The sequence below is a fragment of the Typopeltis vanoorti genome, chromosome 4 (assembly GCF_054136105.1).
Source record: "Typopeltis vanoorti isolate ZY-2024b chromosome 4, IOZ_Tvanoo_1.0, whole genome shotgun sequence".
NCBI lineage: Eukaryota > Metazoa > Arthropoda > Arachnida > Uropygi > Thelyphonidae > Typopeltis > Typopeltis vanoorti.
The window spans coordinates 159,662,541-159,686,179 of record NC_143552.1 but is presented as its reverse complement, the minus strand read 5'-3'; the positions used below and the strand labels follow the sequence as shown (position 1 = coordinate 159,686,179).

At 35.6% G+C, this 23,639-nt stretch overlaps 1 protein-coding gene across 2 annotated transcripts in view; it reads right to left on the bottom strand.

The window, feature by feature from the left end:
- The window catches only part of LOC150107797 (huntingtin-interacting protein 1-like), a 632,881-nt gene that overhangs the window by 591,885 nt on the left and 17,357 nt on the right, over nt 1-23,639 (bottom strand). For both annotated transcript variants that reach the window (XM_090392055.1, XM_090392056.1), the window contains exons 2-3: nt 19,581-19,644; nt 927-1,069 (exon numbers count right to left, since the gene is read on the bottom strand). In XM_090392055.1, the coding sequence (XP_090248181.1) occupies nt 927-1,069; nt 19,581-19,644 (207 nt within the window). The remainder of the gene's footprint in view (nt 1-926; nt 1,070-19,580; nt 19,645-23,639) is intronic.

The window sequence follows — 23,639 nt, the reverse complement described above, 5'->3', positions numbered from 1 at the left end:
CCTCAAACAGTTGTTTGAGGATAGCAGAAAAAAAAAAGCAAGACCAAGTTCTAGGTATACCAAGGCATTTAGAAGCTCAATAGAAAACATAAAATCTGACAATTAATCTGAAAGATAATTTATAGAAAGGAATAAACGTAATCATGCAGTATTATCACAGTTTTGTTCTCTTTCAACTAAAGGTGAGTTAGCTGGTCTCATATGGAGGTAGAGGGGCACACAGAAACTCTGTTTTTTTTCATCCCTCAGAACAGGCAAACTGGCCCTATGAACACACACATACACCACAGATTTACAACCAAGAATACTTGCAATATGTGGAGAGATATGGTCCTCGTAACATGCCGTTACACCCATAGTTAACCATGAGAGTCACATCACGGTAGTCAACCTCCTGGATAGGAAATGGCACATGAATGGGATCCTATACACCCTTTTTGCACAATGCAAGAATTTGATGATAAATCCTTCTTCTAAGTTTGCTTTTGGGGTACTCCAAAGATGATTGTAACATTTTCTATTCATATGCAGTCATCTCAAGTCCATCCTGTAGTACCATTATATCAGGTGAAATACATAGGAGCATTATAACTATATCATATGTTTCTAAATGCTCTGAATTTAAAACAACATTTCCCACAACCATTTATATGAATCCTATATTTTGAGTCTGCAATGGCAAAAAGAATTTCTTTTTTAATTATTCTGGAGAAGTACCGATTTTCACTGGTATAGGATTTGTGACAAATGTTTTTAGTACAATTGGGAAATTGACTTTATGTGCCATTCTCATTTATTTTTAAATAAGGTCCAAGGGAAATAAATAATCTAAAAGTTGTAACTAAATGATCTGACTTGACATACGTATTACTAATGTTTCTATACTTTAATAATACTAGAAAAAGTAGTCTTGAAATTTAACTTACATTTTGATGCCCTTCTCTTAGAACTTTATGTAATACATGACAAAATTTCCAACAAACTATTGGATTTCCTTTTAATGGCAATTTATTAACAACGTTCCAAAATGCACCAGCACCTTTCTCATGAAAAGTTCCTATTATTGCATCTAAAATATAGTTAAGCCACAGAAATAAAAGACGTTATAAATCCATATGTCATAGCCAAATAAGTAAATTTAAAATTTAGTTTTGGAAGTGCTCAGAGAGATTATGAAAAAACAACCTTTGGCATTGGAGTCGTCCTGGTAATGTGCTACTTAAGACTCTGCACAGTGACCAATATATGTTTGCATTTAATTAGTGCTTTTTAAAAGCTGTTGGTTCTCATCAGAGATCAGGCAGAAATCTTAAGATGATAAAAAACTTCATTTTGATATCATAGTAATCCTATGTCAGAAAGTTGTATTTTTAAAAAATAAATTCTTAATCAGTGCATAATTCATAGCAGTGCTTCACAGTATAAACACTACCAAAGAATAAACAAAATAAATAATTTATTGGGTTACTAATATTTTGCTGGATTTTAAAAATTTCAACAATTACAACTATCAAGGCATTTTCTAAGGTAAAGATAAAAAAAGAAAGCAAGTGAAGTTATGAACTCAAGCTGCTGGTGATTTTAGAATGACCGTCTTCCAGATCATTGGCAATTAAGACAGCCACAGATACTTACTGAGGTTGGGAGTGTGTTTTATAGCCGATGCTTACTCTAAATATCTCTCAGATCTATATACATACTTCTATGCAACAGTTTTCTTTCATTTAATCCACTCTGTGAAGGTGTATTAAGAGCATGAAGGACATAAATCCATCATTTTTTCACACCTTTTTTAAATAAGTGAATTTAAAAGTTAAAAAGTTACAAAAGTTGATCAGAGAGCTTATGAGAATACAACCTTTGGCAATGGAGATGCTTGGTAGGTATAGCAGTACTTAAAATATTCTATCGAGGAGTGCATACTATTTTATTTATATTTATATGTTCATGTAAACAAAAAATATGATTTATTTTTAATAGAACAAACTTTATAAAGATACTACAAAGTTTTACTTACTTGAAATAATTTATCATCAATGAGAGGAGTGAAATTGCCTATGGTGAGATAAAATTTCAGCAAAATTTGGCTCTATAGTTCTTAATTTCAATCTCAGATGCGGTTTGACATCTATAATGCGATTCCTCTTCTTCGTCTTAATATCTACAAGGGCCGAAAATCTAGCTTTGCACAGATATGAACTTGGAAATAGAAAAATGAACCTTAGAACTTTATCTGTTAATTCAGGAAATTCATTCTGTATTTGTAGCCAAAATGATGATAACGTATTCTCGCTGTATTTATTTTTTTAGGAAACCATCAGAAGCTAGTTCTAAAAGTTGTTCTTCTATTGAGGACAGACCCTTTGGCATAAATTTGTTTTTATTGGAAGGGTATCTTATCCACTCAATATTAATGTCCAATTCAAGGAAATACATTTCTACATTCATTTGTAAGCTTTTTAAATGCTGCATGATAGTAATTTTCACATCATCATCATCAATTTGTTCATTTGAACTTGCGAGCAATTCATGAAGCGATGGAAATGCGTCAAATTCTCCATTACCAACCCTCTTTTGCCATAACTTCATTTTTGCCAAAGTGGCGTTCACTTTATCTTGGACATGAAATATAGAAATTTCCTTGCCTTGTAAAGATAAATTAAGACTATTTAATATAGTAAATATACCTGCCAGGTATGCTAATTGACTGAGCCATTTCCAATTATGTAAATGCTTTTTGAATTCAAACTTTTCATCAAGAAAAACTTGTAGTTCATTCTGAAGTTCAAATAAACGAGTAGGGACTTTTCCACGAGAAAGCCAATGAACATCAGTATGGAAAAGAAGTTGTGTATAGTTGCTTCCCATTTCTTTGCAAAGTTGAGAGAAAATTCTGGCGTTTAGAGGACAGCCTTTAATATAATTTATGATTTTTACAGCTTCATCAAGAACTTTTCTTAGGTCTCTAGACATCATATGTGTAGCCAAAGCCTCCCTGTGTATACAGCAATGTGTCGACTTTGCATTTGGTGCAATAGCTTGAATCCTTGAAACAAGCCCTTTTTTAGATCCGACCATGGATTTCGCTCCATCCATGCTTATTCCAACACAACTTTTCCAATCAAGATTGTTTTGATGCATAAAAGGTATTTATACTGTTGAATATTTCTTCTCCTGTTGTATTTCTGGCAAGGTTTGGCAATATAAAAGGTCGTCATGAATTTTTTGATTTTTTTCGTACCTAATGAACACTAGAAGATTTGCAAAATTTGTAATGTCGGTGGATTCATCTATTTGCAACATATAATAACGACTCTTAGGTATATCGGATAACAATGTTTGTTTTATATTTTCAACCATTTCAATGATTCTTCGATGAACAGTACTATTTGAAAGGCAAATCCGATCAAAAGATCTTTCTGCATTATCTCTGATCATAATTTCTGCTATTATTTTTGCTGCAGGCTTGACCAAAGTTTCACCAATTGTTTCCGCTGCACCAATTTTTGCTATTAATAGCGACACACGACATGAAGCTTCTAAAGCCTTCATGTTTTCACCTCCTGACACGATCAACATCACTTTTTGAGATTCTTTTAAATTTTTTAGTTTATTTTTAAAAAATTTGACAGGTTTGTCCTTGCATTCATTATGTTTCGATTCAAAATGGCGATTTAAATTACATGGTTTCATGCTTTCATTTTTTAAAGTTTCACCGCAAATTACATATAATGGAATAGGTTCCTCTTCATTTCCCATCCATGAAAATCCACTTTTCAAGTAATTTATATCGTACTTACAAAGTTTTCTCATCTTCTTCCTAGTTGGTTCTTTAGAGATGTCAGATGACACACACTTATCAATTTCACTTGATCCAGATACAATATCAACATTTTCTTGTTGCTGACAGCTACTTGTATCTACTATGTTCCTCTTTTTTGTGCATTTTAAAAATCCAACCTTTAACCAGATTGGATTTTTAAAATCTCTACTGGCCTACCATATTTAACGAACAGTCCTTCAACAAATGGCTAGTGAAAGCAGAACTCAAAACAGACAACAATGGTAGGCCAGTAGAGATAAAGAAGCTATGAAGACGTTCACATGATTGGTGAGGTATTAACAAAAGATCGCGCTACTAATTGACAAAGGCAAGCCGACAGCTCAGTTGAAATGCTAATTCTCTTCAACTGAATTCCTTATATAATATCTGAAACACATTCACTATATATTTCTTAGTTTTAACACATTCACTCAAATAAAACCATATGTTGCTGGTGCACCATATGGTTTTGATTGTCTACTATACAGCATTTTATGGGAAGGGTCTTGCGATTCATTAGTTAGTGCCAGTTTTTATCCCAGTTGTCTCTAATTGCACTGTTTGTTGAGAAACATATTACACAGCCTGCAGATGTCTCTGTACCTTATTCAGTGATACAATAGGAACGTTTTACGATCTCAAACTTAAATTTTATTCCATGCGTTAATTTTTCATAGCCAAAAATTGCCATGGACCCCCTGAAGACCTTTCGCGAACCCCTGGGGGTCCGCTTACCACACTTTGAGAAACACTGGCTTAGAGGATTACTTGGATGCTGAAGAGAACACTGACAAGTAAAGATGGGGAGATTATTATCCCTCTTTATAAGGCTATGATTCGGCCATATGTTGACTACAGTGCACAGATTTGGTCATTTGCATTTCTTGGGGGGATTGGGAGGTTGGGACAGGATTCAGAGATGAGTGACCAAGCTGGTAACAGGTCTGTGGAATGTTCCTTATGAGGATAAATTGACAATGTTTGGGTTGCAGAGTTTAGCTGACAGGTAGGAGAGGGGATATGATAGAAACTTATAAGTTACTAAAGGGATACTATAAGATTGACACAGAAGAAATTTTTCAATATATGGGGTGTAGGGTAAAACAAGGGCTCACATTTGTAAGCTGTCTAAGAGTATGGATGGTAAGGGTGCGCGGAGTAGGTTCTTTTCTTGGAGAGTGGTGAATGAGTGGAATGGGTTGCCAGAGGTGTAGATAAGATGCTCTCTTGCCTTACACTGGATTATACATCAAATCACCTTCCTGTACTTCTCAATTTACCCCATAGAACCTGTAGCATTCTAAACAACTTTTCTTTTGGTTCCTTGTTGAATATTTATTTCACCCCCCCCCTGTTCTGCACTGCTTGTTTCATTTAACAAGTCTTTCAAACTAATTCCTCCAGATATCCAGAATAAATTTAGTTTCAGTTTTCATATCACCTTTATCAAATGATTCCTATTACTGTATTTTCCTAAATTTCTAAGTTTTTTTCAACAGTCTCAGGAAAAATTTCATCACTTTATTGATATTTATCTTCTACATTTTTAGAAAAGTTATCCCATGACTTTTATTTAGTTACTTTTTCAAACAGCTTAGCTCAATTACATATTTTGAGGCTATCAGGTGAAATGACGTGCTGTTAGAAAGCTCTTGAACAATCAGTGATTTTGTTGATTTATTAAGTGCTTTCTTAAATTTAATTGTGCATTTTTAGTATATTATTGTAGTTTTTTTAGTTAATTATTATACTAAAATATTTTATAACATAACTGCAGAAATATCATTAGTTTTTACTACTCTTAAAACAGGCACCAAAAACTCGTCGTAACAAGGCAGTGTCTAAAGCTCAAGTTCTTACTACTGAATAGAGCGTTTGTCCTGATGAACAAAAGTACTGCTGAAGTGATGATGATAATTTATCTGAGGATGTTGACATTAGAAATATCTCGATTAAAAGAAATTATTAGAAAATCGACAGAGAAATGGAAAATGTGGAAAAACGTTTAACTAAACTTAGACACGATAAGAAAAAGGATCAGAACAAGTACAGGCAGGAAATTACTGAAGTTGGTAATCATAATATTAACAACAAGGTAAGTCAGTTAAAATCTAAGAAGAAAGAGGTGATATGGTATGGTGATTCAATCTTCAAATTTGCACTTGTCGAGGGGTGACCACTTCTAGTTTCCTGGGGACAAAAATTAAAAATATGACAAACATAATTAAAAACTAAAACAGAAAGGTAAAAGAGATGGTAGTTCTGGTGGGTACTAATAATTTAAGTAGTAACAAATATAGTATGAGAGAAGATATGAAAGGTCTGTTGGAAGAAGCGAGAAAGAAATGTGAGAGAGTAAAAATTGTAAGATTGCTACCTAGATATGACAGTATTTAGCTAAGAAGGAAGGCAATAATAGCTAATAATTTCACACAAAGGTTGTGTAGAAGAAATGGATGTGAGGTTTTAGATATGTGAAGTGTGTTTGATGTCAGAAAAGACTTGCATAAGAAAGATGGCCCTGCACTTGAATTCAATTGGCATCAAGAGCCTTGAGAAATTACTTCTTGGTATGAGACCTAATGCAGTGAATCAGGGAAACTAGATCATCAAGGGAGGAATGGAAAAAATGTGTGTGAAAGTTCAGCTATGGTATGCAAACATGGTTATGTATATGGCGAATGGATGGAAAAATATGCTTTGGGTTCAGACCTTTTAAGTATGTCTGGAGAGTGAAAAGAGAAAATTCACGAGCAAGACCAAATAGACTGCATATCTAATTATAAGAATAGGCTAAGTGATAATTTATTATGTCTATACACAAATGCCAGGAGCAACAAACTGATGAAAGCATGAGTTTGTTGCTTTATTGAATACGATCTGGCCTAAGATGGTTGGCATTAGTGAAACCTGGCTATCAGAATCAGATATGGTAAGTAGGATCGAGTGTAATGGGTATACTATTTTTAGGAATGACAGAAGAAATAGGAGAGGAGGAGTGCTACTAATGATATCAGATGACTTAAGTCCAGTTAGGGTAGAAAGACAAGAAAACAATGATGGTAACAATGTCCCATGTAACGGTGAGTTTGAGTCTATCTGGTATGAAGTGGAGGTTAACAGAGTGAAATATATGGTGAGGTGTTGCTACAGACCTGGCAACTCAGTTGCTGGGGATGAAGAAATGCATCGCCAATTCAGCCTTATGGGTACCAAACAAATGATCATTGATCATTATAGGCAACTTTAATTTTCCAAACATTGATTGGGTAGAAGAGAAATCTCATGATAAGAAAGAAGAGGAATTTATTGATTTGTTACAAGACAACTTTCTCAAGCAGCATGTGAAAAAAGGAACTCAAGGTCAAAGAATGTTGGATTTGCTCAGAAGGGGTCTCTGTTAAGAATATGACTATTTTACCACCACTTGATGACAGTGATCATGTTGTGCTTTCTTGGGAAGTATCTAATTGTATCGATGCTCCGAAACAGGATACATGCGGAACTACAAAGCTGGAAATTATGATCAACTTAGAATACTATCTTTGGTCCCATGGTATCATTACGAGTTACTGAATGGGAAAAACTGTCAGCAATGCGTGGGAATCTCTGAAAAAGTGCTCAAATGAGGTGGTATCTAAATGTATCCCCTGTGTTCGAAGAATAAATAGGTTGGGAGTGAAATGGATGTACAACCTTATTAAGCAAGAGATCTACAAGAAGAAGATGATGTGGAAAGAATATCATAAGAATAAAAGTGAGAGGAGTTATGAAATATGTAAAGCTCAGGTCAGAAAAGTAATGAGTTTTGTGAGAAAAGCTAAAACGGAGCATGAAAAGAAATTGGACATACAAGCTAAAGGCAATCCAAAAGAATTTTATGTTATGCTGCAAGCAAAAGAAAGAATGGATGTGAAAAAATAACTTTATTGAATTCAGATGGTACTCGAGTGTCAGAAGCTAATGAGATCATTCAGTTAATGAGTGATCACTTTCCTAAGATATATCAACCAGGTGTATGTAACATGGTGCACAGTGCTACTGCTAAATTGGATGAAGAGTTAGAGGTTCATGAAAATGAGGTTGAAGAGTTGTTACATAACCTGGACAAGAATTTTTCTATAAGAACAGATGGAATATCAGCCCATTTGCTAAAATAATGTTTAGTCGAAGTGGCTAAGCCTTTCACACGTTTGTATAACTTGAGTCTCAGCTCAGGAATGGAAGGAAAGCATGATAGTTCCATTGTACAAGGTGCAAAAAGTGATGTGTCTAACCACCAACCTATCAGTATCTCTGGTGTGGTAGTGAAGATTTTAGAGAATGGTAAGAACTCGCATACAGAAATGGATAGACAAATAAGCTATACTCTGTAAGGAGCAGCATGGGTTTACTGAAGGAAGGTCATGGTTTAGCAATTTGCTCATGTTTTATAACAATGTAATGGCCAAGTTAGATAATAGGAATGAATACACTATGATAAAGTTGAATTTTTCTAAGGCATTTGATAGGATACCACACAAAAGGCTCTTGCATAAACTGGAGAATGTGCAACTGGAATATAAACTCTTGACTTGGATCTTGGGGATGGTTAACAGACAGATATCAAAAAGTTGTATACAAGATATCAAAAAGTCGTATACAGTGAGTGTGAATCTGCCAAATTTAAGGTGACCAGTGGTGTACCTCAGGGTTCAGTCCTTGGGCCATTATTGCTCAATTTGTACATTAATGACGTCAGGAAGGGTCTAATATCAGATTTGCAATTGTTTGCCGATGATGCCAAGATAGGCAGGGCAATCAGGGATGCTACTGATATTCCACACTTACAAAATGATTTGAATAGGCTGGAAATTTGGGCAAACAGAAATGGTCATCATTTTAATGTTAGTAAGTGTAAGGTTATGCACTTTAGCATGATTAGAGTTCCAGTGGCATAGTATATTAGCAGGGTTATGCTACGAGAAACTACTGAGGAGGCAAGCGATCTTGGCTTATTGGTGGATAGGAATTTGAAGTTCGAAGGTCACATTAGCAAAAGTTGCAAATACAATGCAGAGGATAATTATGATATTGAAGTGAACCTTGACATGTAAGGATATGAAAAGTCATTTTGCTTCTTTATAAGGCCTTGATAAGACCACACCTAGATTACTGTGCACACATTTGGTCTCCCAGGTTCCAAGGAGATAAAGAAGCTGGATATGGAAAAGGCGCAAAGAAGAGTCACAAAGAATATATCCGGATTATGGGATTTAGATTATGAGGACAGATTGAGAGTATGTAGATTGCAGACTCTGGTTAACAGGAGAAAGAGGGATAATATGATAGAGGTCTATGAACTTTTGAATGGGTGTTATAGGAAATCATCTGATGAAATTTTTTGTTATATGGAAGGTAAGGTGAGGAACAGGGGGCATCCATGGAAGTTAAATTTATTTGCAGTCAAGAAAGGGGTAAGAGCTAGGTTTTTCTCCCAGAGAGAAGTGAGTGAATGGAAAAGTTTGCCTTTAGGAGTAGTGAGTGCATCTAGTGTGAATGAATTTAAGGGAACACAGCTGGTTTTGGTGATATATAGTCTCCCTCAATTAGTCCTTGACTCCTTTTTCCACTTGTGTACCCCTTTTAAACCCATTTCTAAAAATTGTACTCTTTGTTTTTAAAATAGCAGTGATTCAAACTTAACATTTATTGTTCCATAACTAATGTTTTGCATTTTGTTTACTTTACCTGTTTTTCTGCGATTACTGATTATTTTTTGTGTACCCCTGGGAGTACGCATACCATCGGTTGGGAACCGATGTCTTAGAGTATCAGTCAAGTTATTTGCTAGAAATTTTTGATATGCCATGTTCGCTTCCAGAACTGCCTCTCTAACTTCCTACATCCACCACTGAGTTCTGATTTTTTATCCTTGCAGATAACATGTCTACCTAGATGAATAAATTAATGTTTTGCTTAGAATTTGCCAATGAGACTTCAAGGTTTGGTTCTTGTTTTTATTTTTTTTTTCTTCTTGAATATTTGTATAGTTTCATCTGCAGTTAGCCTGTGAAAGTTGCTCAGCTTTGTTAAAACTTTTTTTTTTTTTAAATTTTAATTTAATGTTTTCAGTCTAAGTGAACTGATGCAGTTAGAAGTGTGTGTTAGAAACTGATGTCAGAATATAACATATAAAAATATTAGAGCAATGAAAGACTAATTTGGAGGAAACTGTCGATAAGAAAAATAATAATGTAAACTTTTCATATGGTACTATGACAGTACACTGTACACTCCTTCAGAGTACATATCAACAATTTCATGATTACTATATATGCTTCCTTCTTGTCATGTATCTCTGTCACACTGTGTGTAATATAATTGCTAAAACATGATTATTTCTTATGAAGCCTATGAGATCCCTTCCCCCACCTTCTCCTCACACACAGAAAATATCGCTGTTATCAATTATAAATTGTGGACCTTGGTTTTCACCAATCTTTTAAACATAACCACAACACAGGACAAAGAGATGTGAATGACATTTGCAGATTGGAACTCTTCCTTATCAGAATTAGAAATTTTTCCCCAAAAGAATTAATTTTCCATCCCAGAATCCAATTCATCTGGCAGTAAAAGCCAATAACAAACATAATTTTTTTTATGTGCTAATCTACAAAAATGGATAGACGGTAGTAGTTTACAGTTTCCTGAAGGAAAATCAACATAGCAAGAATATCAGTGCCACTTCCCATCACTGTCATCGTTCTCAATTCAGTAATCTGGAAAGACTGAAAACTTTAGTTCATCATGCACTTTACATTCCAAAGAAGCATTTTTACACCAAACACAATTTTTTTTCCTGTAATGATTCAACTCGAATCTCATTTCTAAGATAAACAATCTACCCTTCATTCTCATTCTCCTAAAGTTATTAGACTTTCTATTCTTTATGTCAAGGGTATATCAATAAAGCTATCAAAGCTTTACAGGTCCCAAAAGAAACATTTTTCTCTATCACATCTAGGAATATTTCAAATTACTAGCTCATGTTGTATTACTTATTACGGGCAAACTTGTAGATCTGCAATGGTGCATTCAGAAGAGAACCACGATTATATTTGTTTCAATTTTATTTAAATTATTTATGTGGATTCCCCCTTTTCGTCAACCATCATTTAGGACTGGTTAAACCCTCCTAATGAGAGATTAAGTAGTGTATTTACTGGAACATAACTCACACTTTTTTTTCCCCAAAATTAAAGTGAAAAAATCATGGTGTGAGATACATGCAGGGATTTTCAAAAAGTAAAGTTTTTCAGGAAAAAACTAAATTGGCATTTATAATTAAATTCTCAGTATTCGTTATAAGGGGATGATTAAGGGTCAAAGCTGTATAACTGAGAGGAGACCTCCACATAGCCTTTAAAGGAATGTGGAGAACCGACCAAAGCTTCTGACCTAATGTCCAATCCTCACCTTCTCGTGGTGCACCCTGTTGGGTATCTACTTGGATACTGAACGAACGAGGATGGGCTGGCAATTTGCGATTTAGCTGACCAAATTGTATTCTTGTTGGTTAAACCAAAATAAAAAAATGATGGTACAACATGACAAAATTTCATGCCGGCTGGGGCGTCGCCCGGTTAAACAAGGCCCCGTTGTTTTTGCCAGGGAACCAGGGCAAACAGCGAAAAGTCAGCTACTGGAACAAATCTGAAACACACCCCAACTCAACATCACCAGAGTTAAAGATCGGTACCATCAACATAAGAAGCCTGAGTGGCAAAGAAATGGAGCTAGCTGAGGAATTAGATAAGTACCAGATCGACATAATAGGGATGACTGAAACAAAAAAGACAAAAACTGGTGAGATCTTTCTGAGCAATAAATACAAAATGTTATATCCAGGCAATGACAATCAAGGAAAAGAAGGAGTAGCCATAGTATTCAACACTAAATACAAGGCTAATCTTCTTGAATGGCAGTCAGTCTTGAGTAGAGTAATGTGGACAAATATGAGAATAGGAAACTGGACAATGAGACTTATTTGTGCCTATGGTCCCACAGAAGGCTCTACTAAGGTAGAAGTGGAGGAATTTTTTGATGCTTTAGAAAAAGCAACTGACACAATGAAAAAGGAAAAGTTGGTCCTTGTTGGGGATCTAAATAGCAGAGTAGGAAATGATTGTAGGGCATACAAAAATATTTTGGGAAAATTTGGAGAAAAGAGCAAAGCTAATAAAAATAGCAAATACCTGTTGGATTTCTGCTCAGGAAATGGACTGGTTATGGAAAGTCAGGAAATGGATTAGTAATAACTAACACAATGTTCCAATATAAAAATGCGCACAAATTCACATGGAGAGAAGAAGCAAGAAATAAGAAAAGTCTCATTGACTATGTTATTGTTGATAGTGATGTTTTCTCCCTGGTGCAGGACACAAGAGTGTAGAGAGGATTTGAAATTGGAAGTGATCAATATTTAGTCTCTTGAGCATGATAAATTTGAATTTCATATTGAAAAGAATAACATGTAAGAAAGTTTTAAAGCAAATAAAAGTTGAGCAATCTCTGATGTGAACTGTAGACTAAAATACACAAAGATTATTGAAGAAAAAATGAAAGAGTTTGAGAACCGGAATCAAACCTTGGAGATTCAGTGGCAAACTCAGAAGAAAACATTGATTAATTCAGCTAGAGAGACATGTGGTGAAGTTGTCTGCAAGGATAGAAAAATTAGAACTCCATGGTGGACATAGGAAGTTAAAGAGGCAGTGAAGGAAAAGAAGAAAGCACACCAAAAGTTCCTGTCAAAGAAGTCAGCTTGTGCTCTTAGAGAGTACAGAGACAAATGTAAGAAAATGAAACACTGTGTAAAACTAGCTAAACAAAAGTCATTGGAGGACTTTGGCAAGAACATAGAAAATAAATATCAAGAAGGTGGTAAGATATTCTGGAGGTTGTTGAAGCTTAGGAATGGAGGAAAGAGTGCTGTAAAAGGAGTTAGAGATGATAAAGGTGACATGAAAACGGGAGAAAAAGATATCCTTGAAGTATGGAGTAATTACTTTGAAAATTTGCTAAATGAAAGAAGCAGAGATGATAGCACAGTGATAAAAACACTGACCAGGCATGCAATCAGGAATATATAGCCATACTTGAAGTAGAAAAAACCATCAAAGGCTTGAAATGTGGAAATGCAGCAGGAGTAGATGATATTCGACCAGAAATGCTGAAGTATGCTGGTATAAGAGTCTCACAGTGGCTGCACAGCATAGTTCAGAAAGCCTGGACAGAGGGACGAATTCCCGATGCTTGGAGTAGAGCTCTCCTTGTACCCATATATAAAAAGGGAAATAAAACTGCATGTTAGAATTACAGAGGTATTTCCCTACTGAGTGTTCCTGGCAAGATCTATGCAAGTATACTTGAGAAATGGTTGAGAAGAATAGCTGAAGGTAAGCTTAGTGAAGAGCAAGCTGGATTCAGGCCAAACAGAGGCTGTCAGGATTAGATTTTCATTTTATGACAAATAGTTGAAAAATCGTGGGAATATAACAAAGATCTGTATATAAGTTTTGTAGACCTGTAAAAGGCATGTGACAAGGTGCCAAGAGAAAAGCTATTCAAAACGCTACAGTTGTATGTGTTAGTGGGGCATTATATCAAGCAATACTTAGTCTTTGTAAATCAGCAGTTAGAATTGAAATACAGGAAGATGGTTTGATGTTAAATCTTCTGTCAGACAAGGATGTACATTATCCCCTCTGTTATTCATTATCTATATGGATCACATAATTAAAGACAGTGGTATTAAAAGTGATATCAAAATTGGAGATTTTAATGTCAGCTCTTTGCTTTATGCAGATGATGTCATACTTCTAAATAAATCCGCTACAAGTCGGCAAGATCCTCTGACCAAATTGAATAACTGTTGTAATAGATATGGTATGAAGGTCAGCTATAAAAAGGCAAAGACAATGAAAATAGGCAGAATCATTGAAAATGTCAACTGTGTTGTGAACGAGGAACCTGTGGAACAAGTAAAACATTTCAGCTACTTAGGCACAATTTTTAGTGAAGATGGTAAATTAAATATAGAAATAGACAACAGAATCAGCAAAGCTGGTATGGTGGGAAGTCAATTGAATAAATTCAAATGGAATAAGAGAGAAATTAGTCGGAACACTAAATTAGCTGTATACAAGACAGTGTTCAAACCAGTTTTAACTTATGGATCTGAGAGATGGTTCAGAAGTAAAACACTTGATCAAAGACTAGAGACTGCAGATATGAGAGTCCTGAGAAAGATTAGGCATGAAGAGATGGCATCAATGGCAATATCATATTAAAAACGAGGATATTAGGAAAGAACTTGAGATTGTCAGCATCCAGGCATGCATTAGCAGAGCTAATCTCAGGTGGTATGGTCACTTAAACAGAATGGGCAAAGAAAGATTAGCAAAACAAGTGTTCTCTGCCAGGTTGGCAGCAAAACGACCCAGAGGAAGACCAAGATATAGTTGGACTGATACGGTACAAAGTACCTTAGACGATAGAAATATAATATCTGATATTGAAAGTTTATTTTTCACTTGGTTAGATTATAATAAATTTAGTTTAATCCTTTATCCAAGTGCGAGCAAACAAAGTTTGCGCCTGAAAGTATCTTCAGGACTGGGGTAAGGTGGTACAACACTAGGACAACTCGTTGCAAAGGTGGAGCAAGCTACCAACAGTCCTGTCTCAGTATCTCCTATAATGCAAAACACATCTCCTTGAGGATATGTCTAATGTTATGCATTAAGGGAAGGGCCATTACCCAGGCTAGTTTCGATCTTTATTGAGGTTGAATGTTAATTCATATCTCTCATCATCGGCCTTTGGAGAATAAAGCATGCTGAGGGTCAGCAAACAGTAAGAGAGGAGAATAATGAAAGACAGAGTAGGATAGTAGGAGGTAAAAGAGGCCTCAGTCAACCTGTTTAGCCTTATATGGCTAATTGGTCTGTGACACATATTCTCAATTTATCTGTTAAAAAAAAAAAAAGAAAATTTAACCATAAAAATTTTGACTAATAGCTCACTTATAAATTTATCCTTAATAATTTCGTCAGTTATCTATGAAGGAGATCCATTGACCTGTTTTGAAAACAATAATTTCAGTTAGAACTTTTTTTTTTTTAAATTACATAAAAATCAAAGGACTTAAGGTCCATTCAGTTGAACTGAAAGGGAACAAAATAAGGAACTTGCAGACCTGGTACCACTGGGACTTAGAATGGGGTAGAAGACTGGCCTGGGAGATGCCGCTCACAAGGAGCAGCACCACCTCCCAGTAAGCCTTCGCAGCCCGGGTTCTCAGATCTACCCCCCCTTATTTGGAGTAAAGGAAACCGTGCCAGTGAAAGCTTTGTGGCGAGGAAGAACAGAGTGGTTGTTACTTTTCCTAGGGAGAGTTAGGTGGAGTTTTGGAGATACTAAAGAAATATACAGGGCTTGATGCGTCCCTGTATAAGAAAGCATATTTTCGGTGGTTTGCAGTATTTGTTCACAAATTTAAAGTCGCCTAGTAGATGTCTCTCTTGCGCAAGAAATTTAGGAAGGTAAAAAAAAGAAACCTTTCCTTATTCCTGCATACATTAAATTTGCGTCCCGTACCTGGGATTTTTTCCGTACCTTCCAGATGTGATACTTTAAGACGTTAATTAAAAAAATGGCGAATTTTTGGGTCTTGTTGACTGGTGGCGGGAATTGCAGGTGTATGACCTCTTCTAGTGATAGCATCGGGATTCCCAGTGCTGTGCTCAGTCTTTGCCAGACGCGTTGGGCTGGTGGGCAAAAATAAAAGAAATGCTCCACCGTTTCCACGCCCCGGCAGACATCACAAAAGGGATCGCACGGATTGGGTACGTACCTAGATTTAACCTGTTTCACCGGGAGCCGCCCATAAGCTATTCGCCAGGCCAGATCCCGATGAAAAGGCTGTCCCCAGCTATTCTTGATGTTTTTAAAGAGAATTTCATTGTTTGTCCCGAGGTTTGGTGTATCACGCCTGGAGAGTTGGAAGAAATCCCAGTATACTGCTTTCGGTTTGTGTGTGAGGATTTCTGTTCCTTTGTCTCTAAGAACTGCGAGTGATTTTATTAGTGTGCGGTACCACTTGGGCACAACCCTTGCACGGGGTCCAGCATAGTCCGTGGTTCCAAAGAGGGGGAGGAAAAGTCCTATAAAATATCTAATTAGGAGGCCTGAAATATGGTTTGAGTTTAAGGCCTTCCGTACGGTTTTGAATGTATTTGCATAAAGCAAGCTTTTGAGATCAGGCAGAGCGTACCCCCCTTCTTCATGTTTTAGTTGCAGGTATTGTTTTTTAACCTCATGTTTTTTTTCATTCCAGAAGAAATCTGAGTTTTTTGGATAATTGGTTTTCTTGTAGCAGTGTGATGCCTGTGATATTGATTGTGTGCATCAGCATTGGGGTAATGATTGTTTTTATCACTGTGGCTCTGCCATAAAAGGAGAAAAAGGTCGGTTTGAATAGACTTATCTTTTCCGTACTTATTTCCTGTAATTTTTTAACTGGTAAAGCTAGCAACTCAGAAAAGGGAACTCCTAGTATTGTTAGCGGCTGCGTATGCAGCGCTAAACCGTAGGGAAGTCCGGTGTTATGGAAATTTCCAAAATTTTTGATTTTGGTTTTTTGTGCATTAACTCGGAGACCACTGACTATGCTGAAGTTTTGCAGTATGTCAAGATAGATGCAGATAGACTCAGAGTCTCTGAGTGTGGCCACTACATCATATGCATATGCTACTATTTTGCACTGTTTGGAAACTTGGGGCAGTGGAATACCATTAACTGCAAAATGTGTTTTGCATTATAGGGAATGTGAGAATTACAGAGGTATTTCCCTACTGAGTGTTCCTGGCAAGATCTATGCAAGTATGCTTGAGAAACGGTTGAGAAGAATTGTGGAAGAACAGCTTGGTGAAGAACAAGCTGGATTCAGGCCAAATAGAGGCTGTCAGGATCAGATCTTCACTTTACGACAAATAGTCGAGAAAGCATGGGAATATAACAAAGATCTGTATTTAAGTTTTGTCGATATGGAAAAGGCATATGACAAGGTGCCAAGAGAGAAGCTATTCAATACGCTGCAGTTATATGATGTCAATGGGGCATTATATCAAGCAATACTTAGTCTTTATTTGAGTTGTTAGTCAGCAGTTAGAATTGAAGGAAGTACAGGAAGATGGTTTAATGTTAAATCTGGTGTGAGACAAGGATGTACATTATCCCCTCTGTTATTCATTATCTATATGGATCACATTATGAAGGAATGTGGTATTAAACCTGATATCAAAATTGGAGATGTTAATGTCAGCTCTTTGCTTTATGCGGATGATGTTATACTTCTAAATAAATCCGCTACAAGTCTGCAAGATTCTCTGACTAAATTGAATAGCTGTTGTAATAGATATGGTATGAAGGTCAGCAATAAAAAGACAAAGACAATGAAAATAGGCAGAATCATTGAAAATGTCAACTGTGTTGTGAATGGAGAACCTGTGGAACAAGTAAAACATTTCAGCTACTTAGGCACAATTTTTACTGAAGATGGTAAACTAAATATAGAAATAGACAACAGAATCAGCAAAGCTGGTATCGTGGGAAGTCAATTGAATAAATTCATATGGAATAAGAAAGAAATTAGTTGGAACACTAAATTAGCTGTATACAAGACTGTGTTCAAACCAATTTTAACTTATGGATCTGAGAGCTGGGTCAGAAATAAAACACTTGACCAAAGACTAGAGACTGCAGATATGAGAGTCCTGAGAAAGATTAGAGGCGTGAACAGATGGCATCAATGGCAATATCATATTAAAAATGAGGATATTAGGAAAGAACTTGACATTGTCAGCATCCAGGAATGCGTTAGCAGAGCTAATCTCAGATGGTATGGTCACTTAAATAGAATGGGAGAGGAAAGATTAGCAAAACAAGTGTTCTCTGCCAGGTTGGCAGGAAAACGACTCAGAGGAAGACCAAGATATAGGTGGATTGATACGGTACAAAGTGCCTTAGACGATAGAAATATAAGGTCTGATAATGTTGGAGTCTTGACAAGTAACAGACTGATTTGGAGGAAAATTGTAGATAGGAAGTTAGTAATGATGTAATTTTTTCATGTAGTACTGTCATATCCTGTACACCCCTTGAGGGTACATGGCAGGAATTTGATGATGATGATGATGTTATTTATGGGATCGCCCACTCACCTTCATCACGTGATATATTTGAATCTTTAGCAACAATGCTTCAGTAATTAAATAAAAACAAACAGTTTCATTATTACTTATTCTTTTATCACTTTGGAATCATAAGATCCCCATTTGCCATTGCTACTTCTGGTCTTGAGAGCAGTTTCCTCATGTGCATTTTCAATCTATCCAAATAGTGTCATCTTTGTTCCCATCCAGGGCATTAGACATGTCAGTTTTTAAAAACTCTTGGCAATTATTTCTGGTGAAATCAAGTCCCAAGCTATCAAAATCCAGTTGCACAACAGTTCTAATGATGGTTTCTTAATCTTCCTTGCCAGAGTCAGGTAGTAGCTATCGACTGCCATCCACTTCATGTAGAAATTTTCGTATGTAGTTCTTGAATGGTTTGTTGACCGATACATCCAAGAGCTGTAGACAAGGTGTAAGACCACCAGGAATAATGGTCACATCGGTTTCCACATCCAAAAGTTTTTTTTTTTTACTATTTCCGCCATAACAAATTCACTGTTTCTTAAAGTGTTAAACTTTTTTCGTGTGCGTGTGTATACACGAGGGCGAGTTATATTCGAGTAAATACAGTATGTATTGGACTGCAGATCTGTGTGTGTTAATGGGCTGGTTTGCCTGTTCTGAGGGGTGAAAAACCGAAGTTTCCAGGTGAAAAAAACCCTCTACCTCTGTATGAGACCAGCTAACTCACAATTAGTCGAAAGAGACCAGATAAAGGTTCCTCACATTGTGGAGGGGAATCGAACCCAGGTCTTCCCAACCAAAGGGCTTCATCTATACTGACTGAGCTAAGGAGGCTCATTTGCTTCCATGAGCCGAATAAATCAGGTCTTAGAGATTATGCTATACCTTCCAAACAATGTATTTTAGAAAAAGACTCAAGTATGCATTTTTTTACTACAAAAACACTCTACATAAACAGCCGTGCTCTGATTCCTCAACCTAATATAAATTAGAATGATTTCCCAAATTTTCCCAATTTAGGGGAGTAATCTTACTAAACACACCTCATCAATGTAGTTAATTTGTATGTATGTACGTCTATGATACAAATTAATCTGAACTAAGTATACAAATCAAGCTTTCCTCATGCTTTTAACATCTCATATTTGTAACAAGCAATTATTTTCATCATTTAACTTATTCTATTATTTTAGGCCATTTGGTTACAATGAAAATGTAACTGAATTGTTTAAAATTTAACTGAATAGTTTTACTGACAATGGCCTTGAGACACAACCAAAAATTTGGTGGTTATAATAAAAATTTAAGCAAGTTTTTTCCATTTTTAATTTTTATAATAACTTGTAAAAAAATGAGTATTATACTGTCAAAAATCATTTCTAGGATCTAGCATGATTAAAAAGAACTGGTATTTATTGCATGAACAATTGGTGACGTTCATTCATGATTGAAAACATGCCAGATTACAAACTCAATTATCACAATATACACACAAAGAAAAAGGATACTTCGAACATGTTTTTCTTTAACAGGTGTCTCTTGACTGTTGATGGCTTTAGTGATACTAATATTCTGAGGAGAAAAAAAATTCATTATGAACAACACATTTATGACTAAAAAATTCTTAAAAATTATGTTAAATTAATAATTCTTACAACTGAGTTGGATGAAAAACAACATAAAATAAAACAAATAAATACAATACAAATACAAAGTTTATTTTAACTTTGTATTTGGCATTTTAGTGAATACAAACTTTCATAAAATTAATTCACTTGGTAGAATTCCCCGAAACAAATATTCATACATAACCCAATAAAAGATTGGGTACAAGCAACAAAAGTTACGTATATATGATCAGCATAACATGGTTGTTAACTGTATGTTCTCTGGCTGACTGGATTTTTTTTGAATTTGAAAAACCAAGCTTCTAGAAGAGAAAACTGCCACCTCCATGTGAGACATAACTCACTTTCAATTAAAAACTTTAAAAAAGATTCGTAGTACTGAACTCAGCAGACTACACAGAAAAAATAAAATCACTTCTAGACAACACTAACACCTGTGAAAACATGAGTTACAATTTCGTGGGATATTTCCATAATAAGACCAACAACTTAATAAAAAAACAACATTCAAAGGTCTGAGGAAATAAAAAATTGTTGGAAATTTTTTCGCTTGGTTATACTATAAATGAAAGATACCAAAAAATTATATACTTGGTTTAAACCTTTTTCCAAGTGTAAGCAAACAAAGTTTGTGCCTGAAGTATTTTCAGGATTGAGGCAACTCGTATAAGGAAGTTAACATAACTAAGGCAGGCAAGTGATGTGAAGTCTTAGCTTCCTTATATGAGTTTAATGTTTCTACGAGTCTAACTTGTTTAATATCAGGTGATTAGAATACGAGTGATTAGTGGAATAAGACAGGGTAAGAAAGAGTTCAAGAAGCTGAAGCATGAATTAAAGTAGAAAGAAATTAATATAATTATAAGAAATACAGGTGGTTGAAGAAGCTCAGAAATGGAGGAAAGAGTGCTGTAAAAGGAATTAGGGATGATAAAGGTGACATGAAATCTGGAGAAAAAGATATCCTTGAAGTATGGAGTAATTACCTCGAAAAATTACTAAATGAAACAACCAGCGATGACAGCACAGTGGTAAAAACACTGACCAGGCATGCAGTCAGGAATACATATCCATACTTGAAGTAGAAAAATCTATCAAAAGCCTGAAATGTGGAAAGGCAGCAGAGTAGATGATATTCGACCAGAAATGCTGAAATATGGTGGTATAAAAGTCTTACAGTGGCTGCACTGCATAGTTCAGAAGGCCTGGACAGAGGGATGAATTCCAGATGATTGGAGTAGAGCTCTCATAGTACCCATAATATTAAAAAGGGAAATAAAACTGAATGTGAGAATTACAGAAGTATTTTTCTACTGAGTGTTCGTGGTAAGATATATACAAGTATTCTTCAGAAATGGTTGAGAAGATTTGTGGAAGAGAAGCTTGTTGAAGAACAAGCTGGATTCAGGCCAAATAGAGGCTGTCAGGATCAGATTTTCACTTTAGACAAACAGTCGAAAAATTGTGGGAATATAACAAAGATGTGTATATAAGTTTTGTAGACCTACAAAAAGTATATGACAAGGTGCCAAGAGAAAAACCATTCAAAATGTTACAGTTATATGGTGTCAATGGGGCATTTTATCAAGCAATAATTAGTCTTTATTTGAGTTGTAAGTCAGCAGTTAGAATTGAAGGAAGTACAAGAAGATGGTTTGATGTTAAATCTGGTGTCAGACAAGGATGCACAATTAACCCTCTGTTATTCATTATCTATATGGATCACATTATGAAGGAAAGTGGTATTAAACCGGAATCAAAATTGGAGATGTTAATCTCAGCTCTTTACTTTAATTAGATGATGTTATACTTCTAAATAAATCCAGTACAAGTCTGCAAGATTTCCCGACTAAATTGAATAACTGTTGTAATAAATTTGGTATGAAAATCAGCAAGAACAAGACAAAGAAAATGAAAATAGGCAGAATGATTGAAAATATATCAACTGTATCATGAATGGAGAACCTATAAAACAAGTAAAACATCGAAGCTACTTAGGTACAATTTTTAGTGAAGACGATAAATTTGGAAATAGACAACAGAATCAACAAAGCTGGTATGGTAGGAAGTCAACTGAATAAATTTATATGGAATAAGAGAGAAATTAGCCAAAGCATTAAATTAACTGTTTAAAGACAGTGTTCAAACCAATTTTAACTTATGGATCTGAGAGCTGGGTCAGAAGTAAAACACCTGACCAAAGACTAGAGACTGCAGATATGAGAGTCATGAGAATGATTAGAGGCATGAACAGATGGCATCAATGTCAATATCATATTAAAAGCAAGGATATTAGGAAAGAACTTGACATTTTCAGCATCTAGGAACGCATTAGCAGAGCTAACCTCGGGTGGTATGGTCACTTAAACAGAATTGGAGAGGAAAAATTAGTAAAACCAGTGTTCTCTGGCAGGTTGGCAAGAAAAAGACCCAGAGGAAGACCAAGATATAGGTGGATTGATACAGTAAAAAGGTGCCTTAGAAGATAGGAAATATATGATCTGATAATGTTGGACTCTTGGCAGGTAACAGACTGATTTGTAGGAAAATTGTAGATAGGAAGTTAGTAATGATATAAATTTTTCATGTAGTACTATCATATCCTGTACACCACTTGAGGGTTATCAGGAATTTGATGATGATGATGATAAGAAATACAGAACTGAATGGCAGGGATGTTAATGACTGTCAATTATCCACTTATCCAAAGGCGACATGCAAACAACTGTGGAGAATGGAAGAAGAAGCAACATGTATACAAATGCGGATGGTGAAAGTTAAGATGAAAGAAATGGTGTGCAAGATGAAATAGTTAAGAAAGCTTTGTATGAATGGACAGTGCATAATGCATGCCCGGGGAACTGTGTATGTGAGAGGGAGAGACAGAGACTCTGGCTAAAAAGTAGGGCAAGGATGTAGAGAAAATGCTGGTGATAATGGTTACAAATAGCCTGAGAGGTAATAAAAATCATATTCAAAATTTTTAACAGAAATGTTATGTGTTAACAAAATATAAAATGGATCAAATTTGAGCGTGTTGCTAATGTTTGGTATCTAGAGTGAGGAGAGATACAAATTATTATTATCTGAGACCTCCAGGGAATCATTGAGGAAGGCCTTACATCATCCATACTAGCTATCATACCTTCTCTTAACCATGCTACTGGCCAAGACGTATATATACGCCCAGTTTATCATGGATGCGAAGCGCATATTAAAATTGTATTACCATTGATATTACATTGAAATATATGATGGATACGAAGCATATGAGGATGCGTATTTGATCCATAATGGCCGGTAAGGTGGTTAAACTCGCACTAGATTACATTGGTTTGAAAGAGACGGTGGTGGGAAAGTGTGCTGAAAATGCTATGAGAGCGAGGATCAAAAGTGTGTTTCAGGTTGTGAGATTAAAGTAGTGGATGGAACTCAGAATACAATGAAAATGCATGTGACGTAACGCCAAATATGATTGAGAGCGAGATTAAATGTGACATAATTGAGAGAGATAGTAAAAGTGTTGAATGAAAGAATGGTATGACTGACATAAAGAATGAAGAGTTGGATGCAATAAAGGAGATAGCTCAGCTGCACGGAGTGATACACATGGCGATGCAGGAGCTGGAGCGAATGTAGAAATGGCTGGCGAGTGGGTCAGCTGATAACAGAAAGAAAGAAGTGCTAAATAAGAGAAACGAAGGGTTGGCCAAGAGAAAAAGAAAAATCAAGGAGCGAGTGTTATACAGCGAATCATAAAGGTGTGCAATCGACATAAGTTTGACAAAATCATGCTTTCCAAATGCAAAAATTAATAATGTTAGTGAGGCTATTAGAGCAAAAAAAGGTAGGGTGAAAAAAATTATCCTAGTGGCTGGAACGAATCATTTAAAAGGAGAAAAGTATGGCATGAGAGAGGACATGAAAGAATTACTGGAA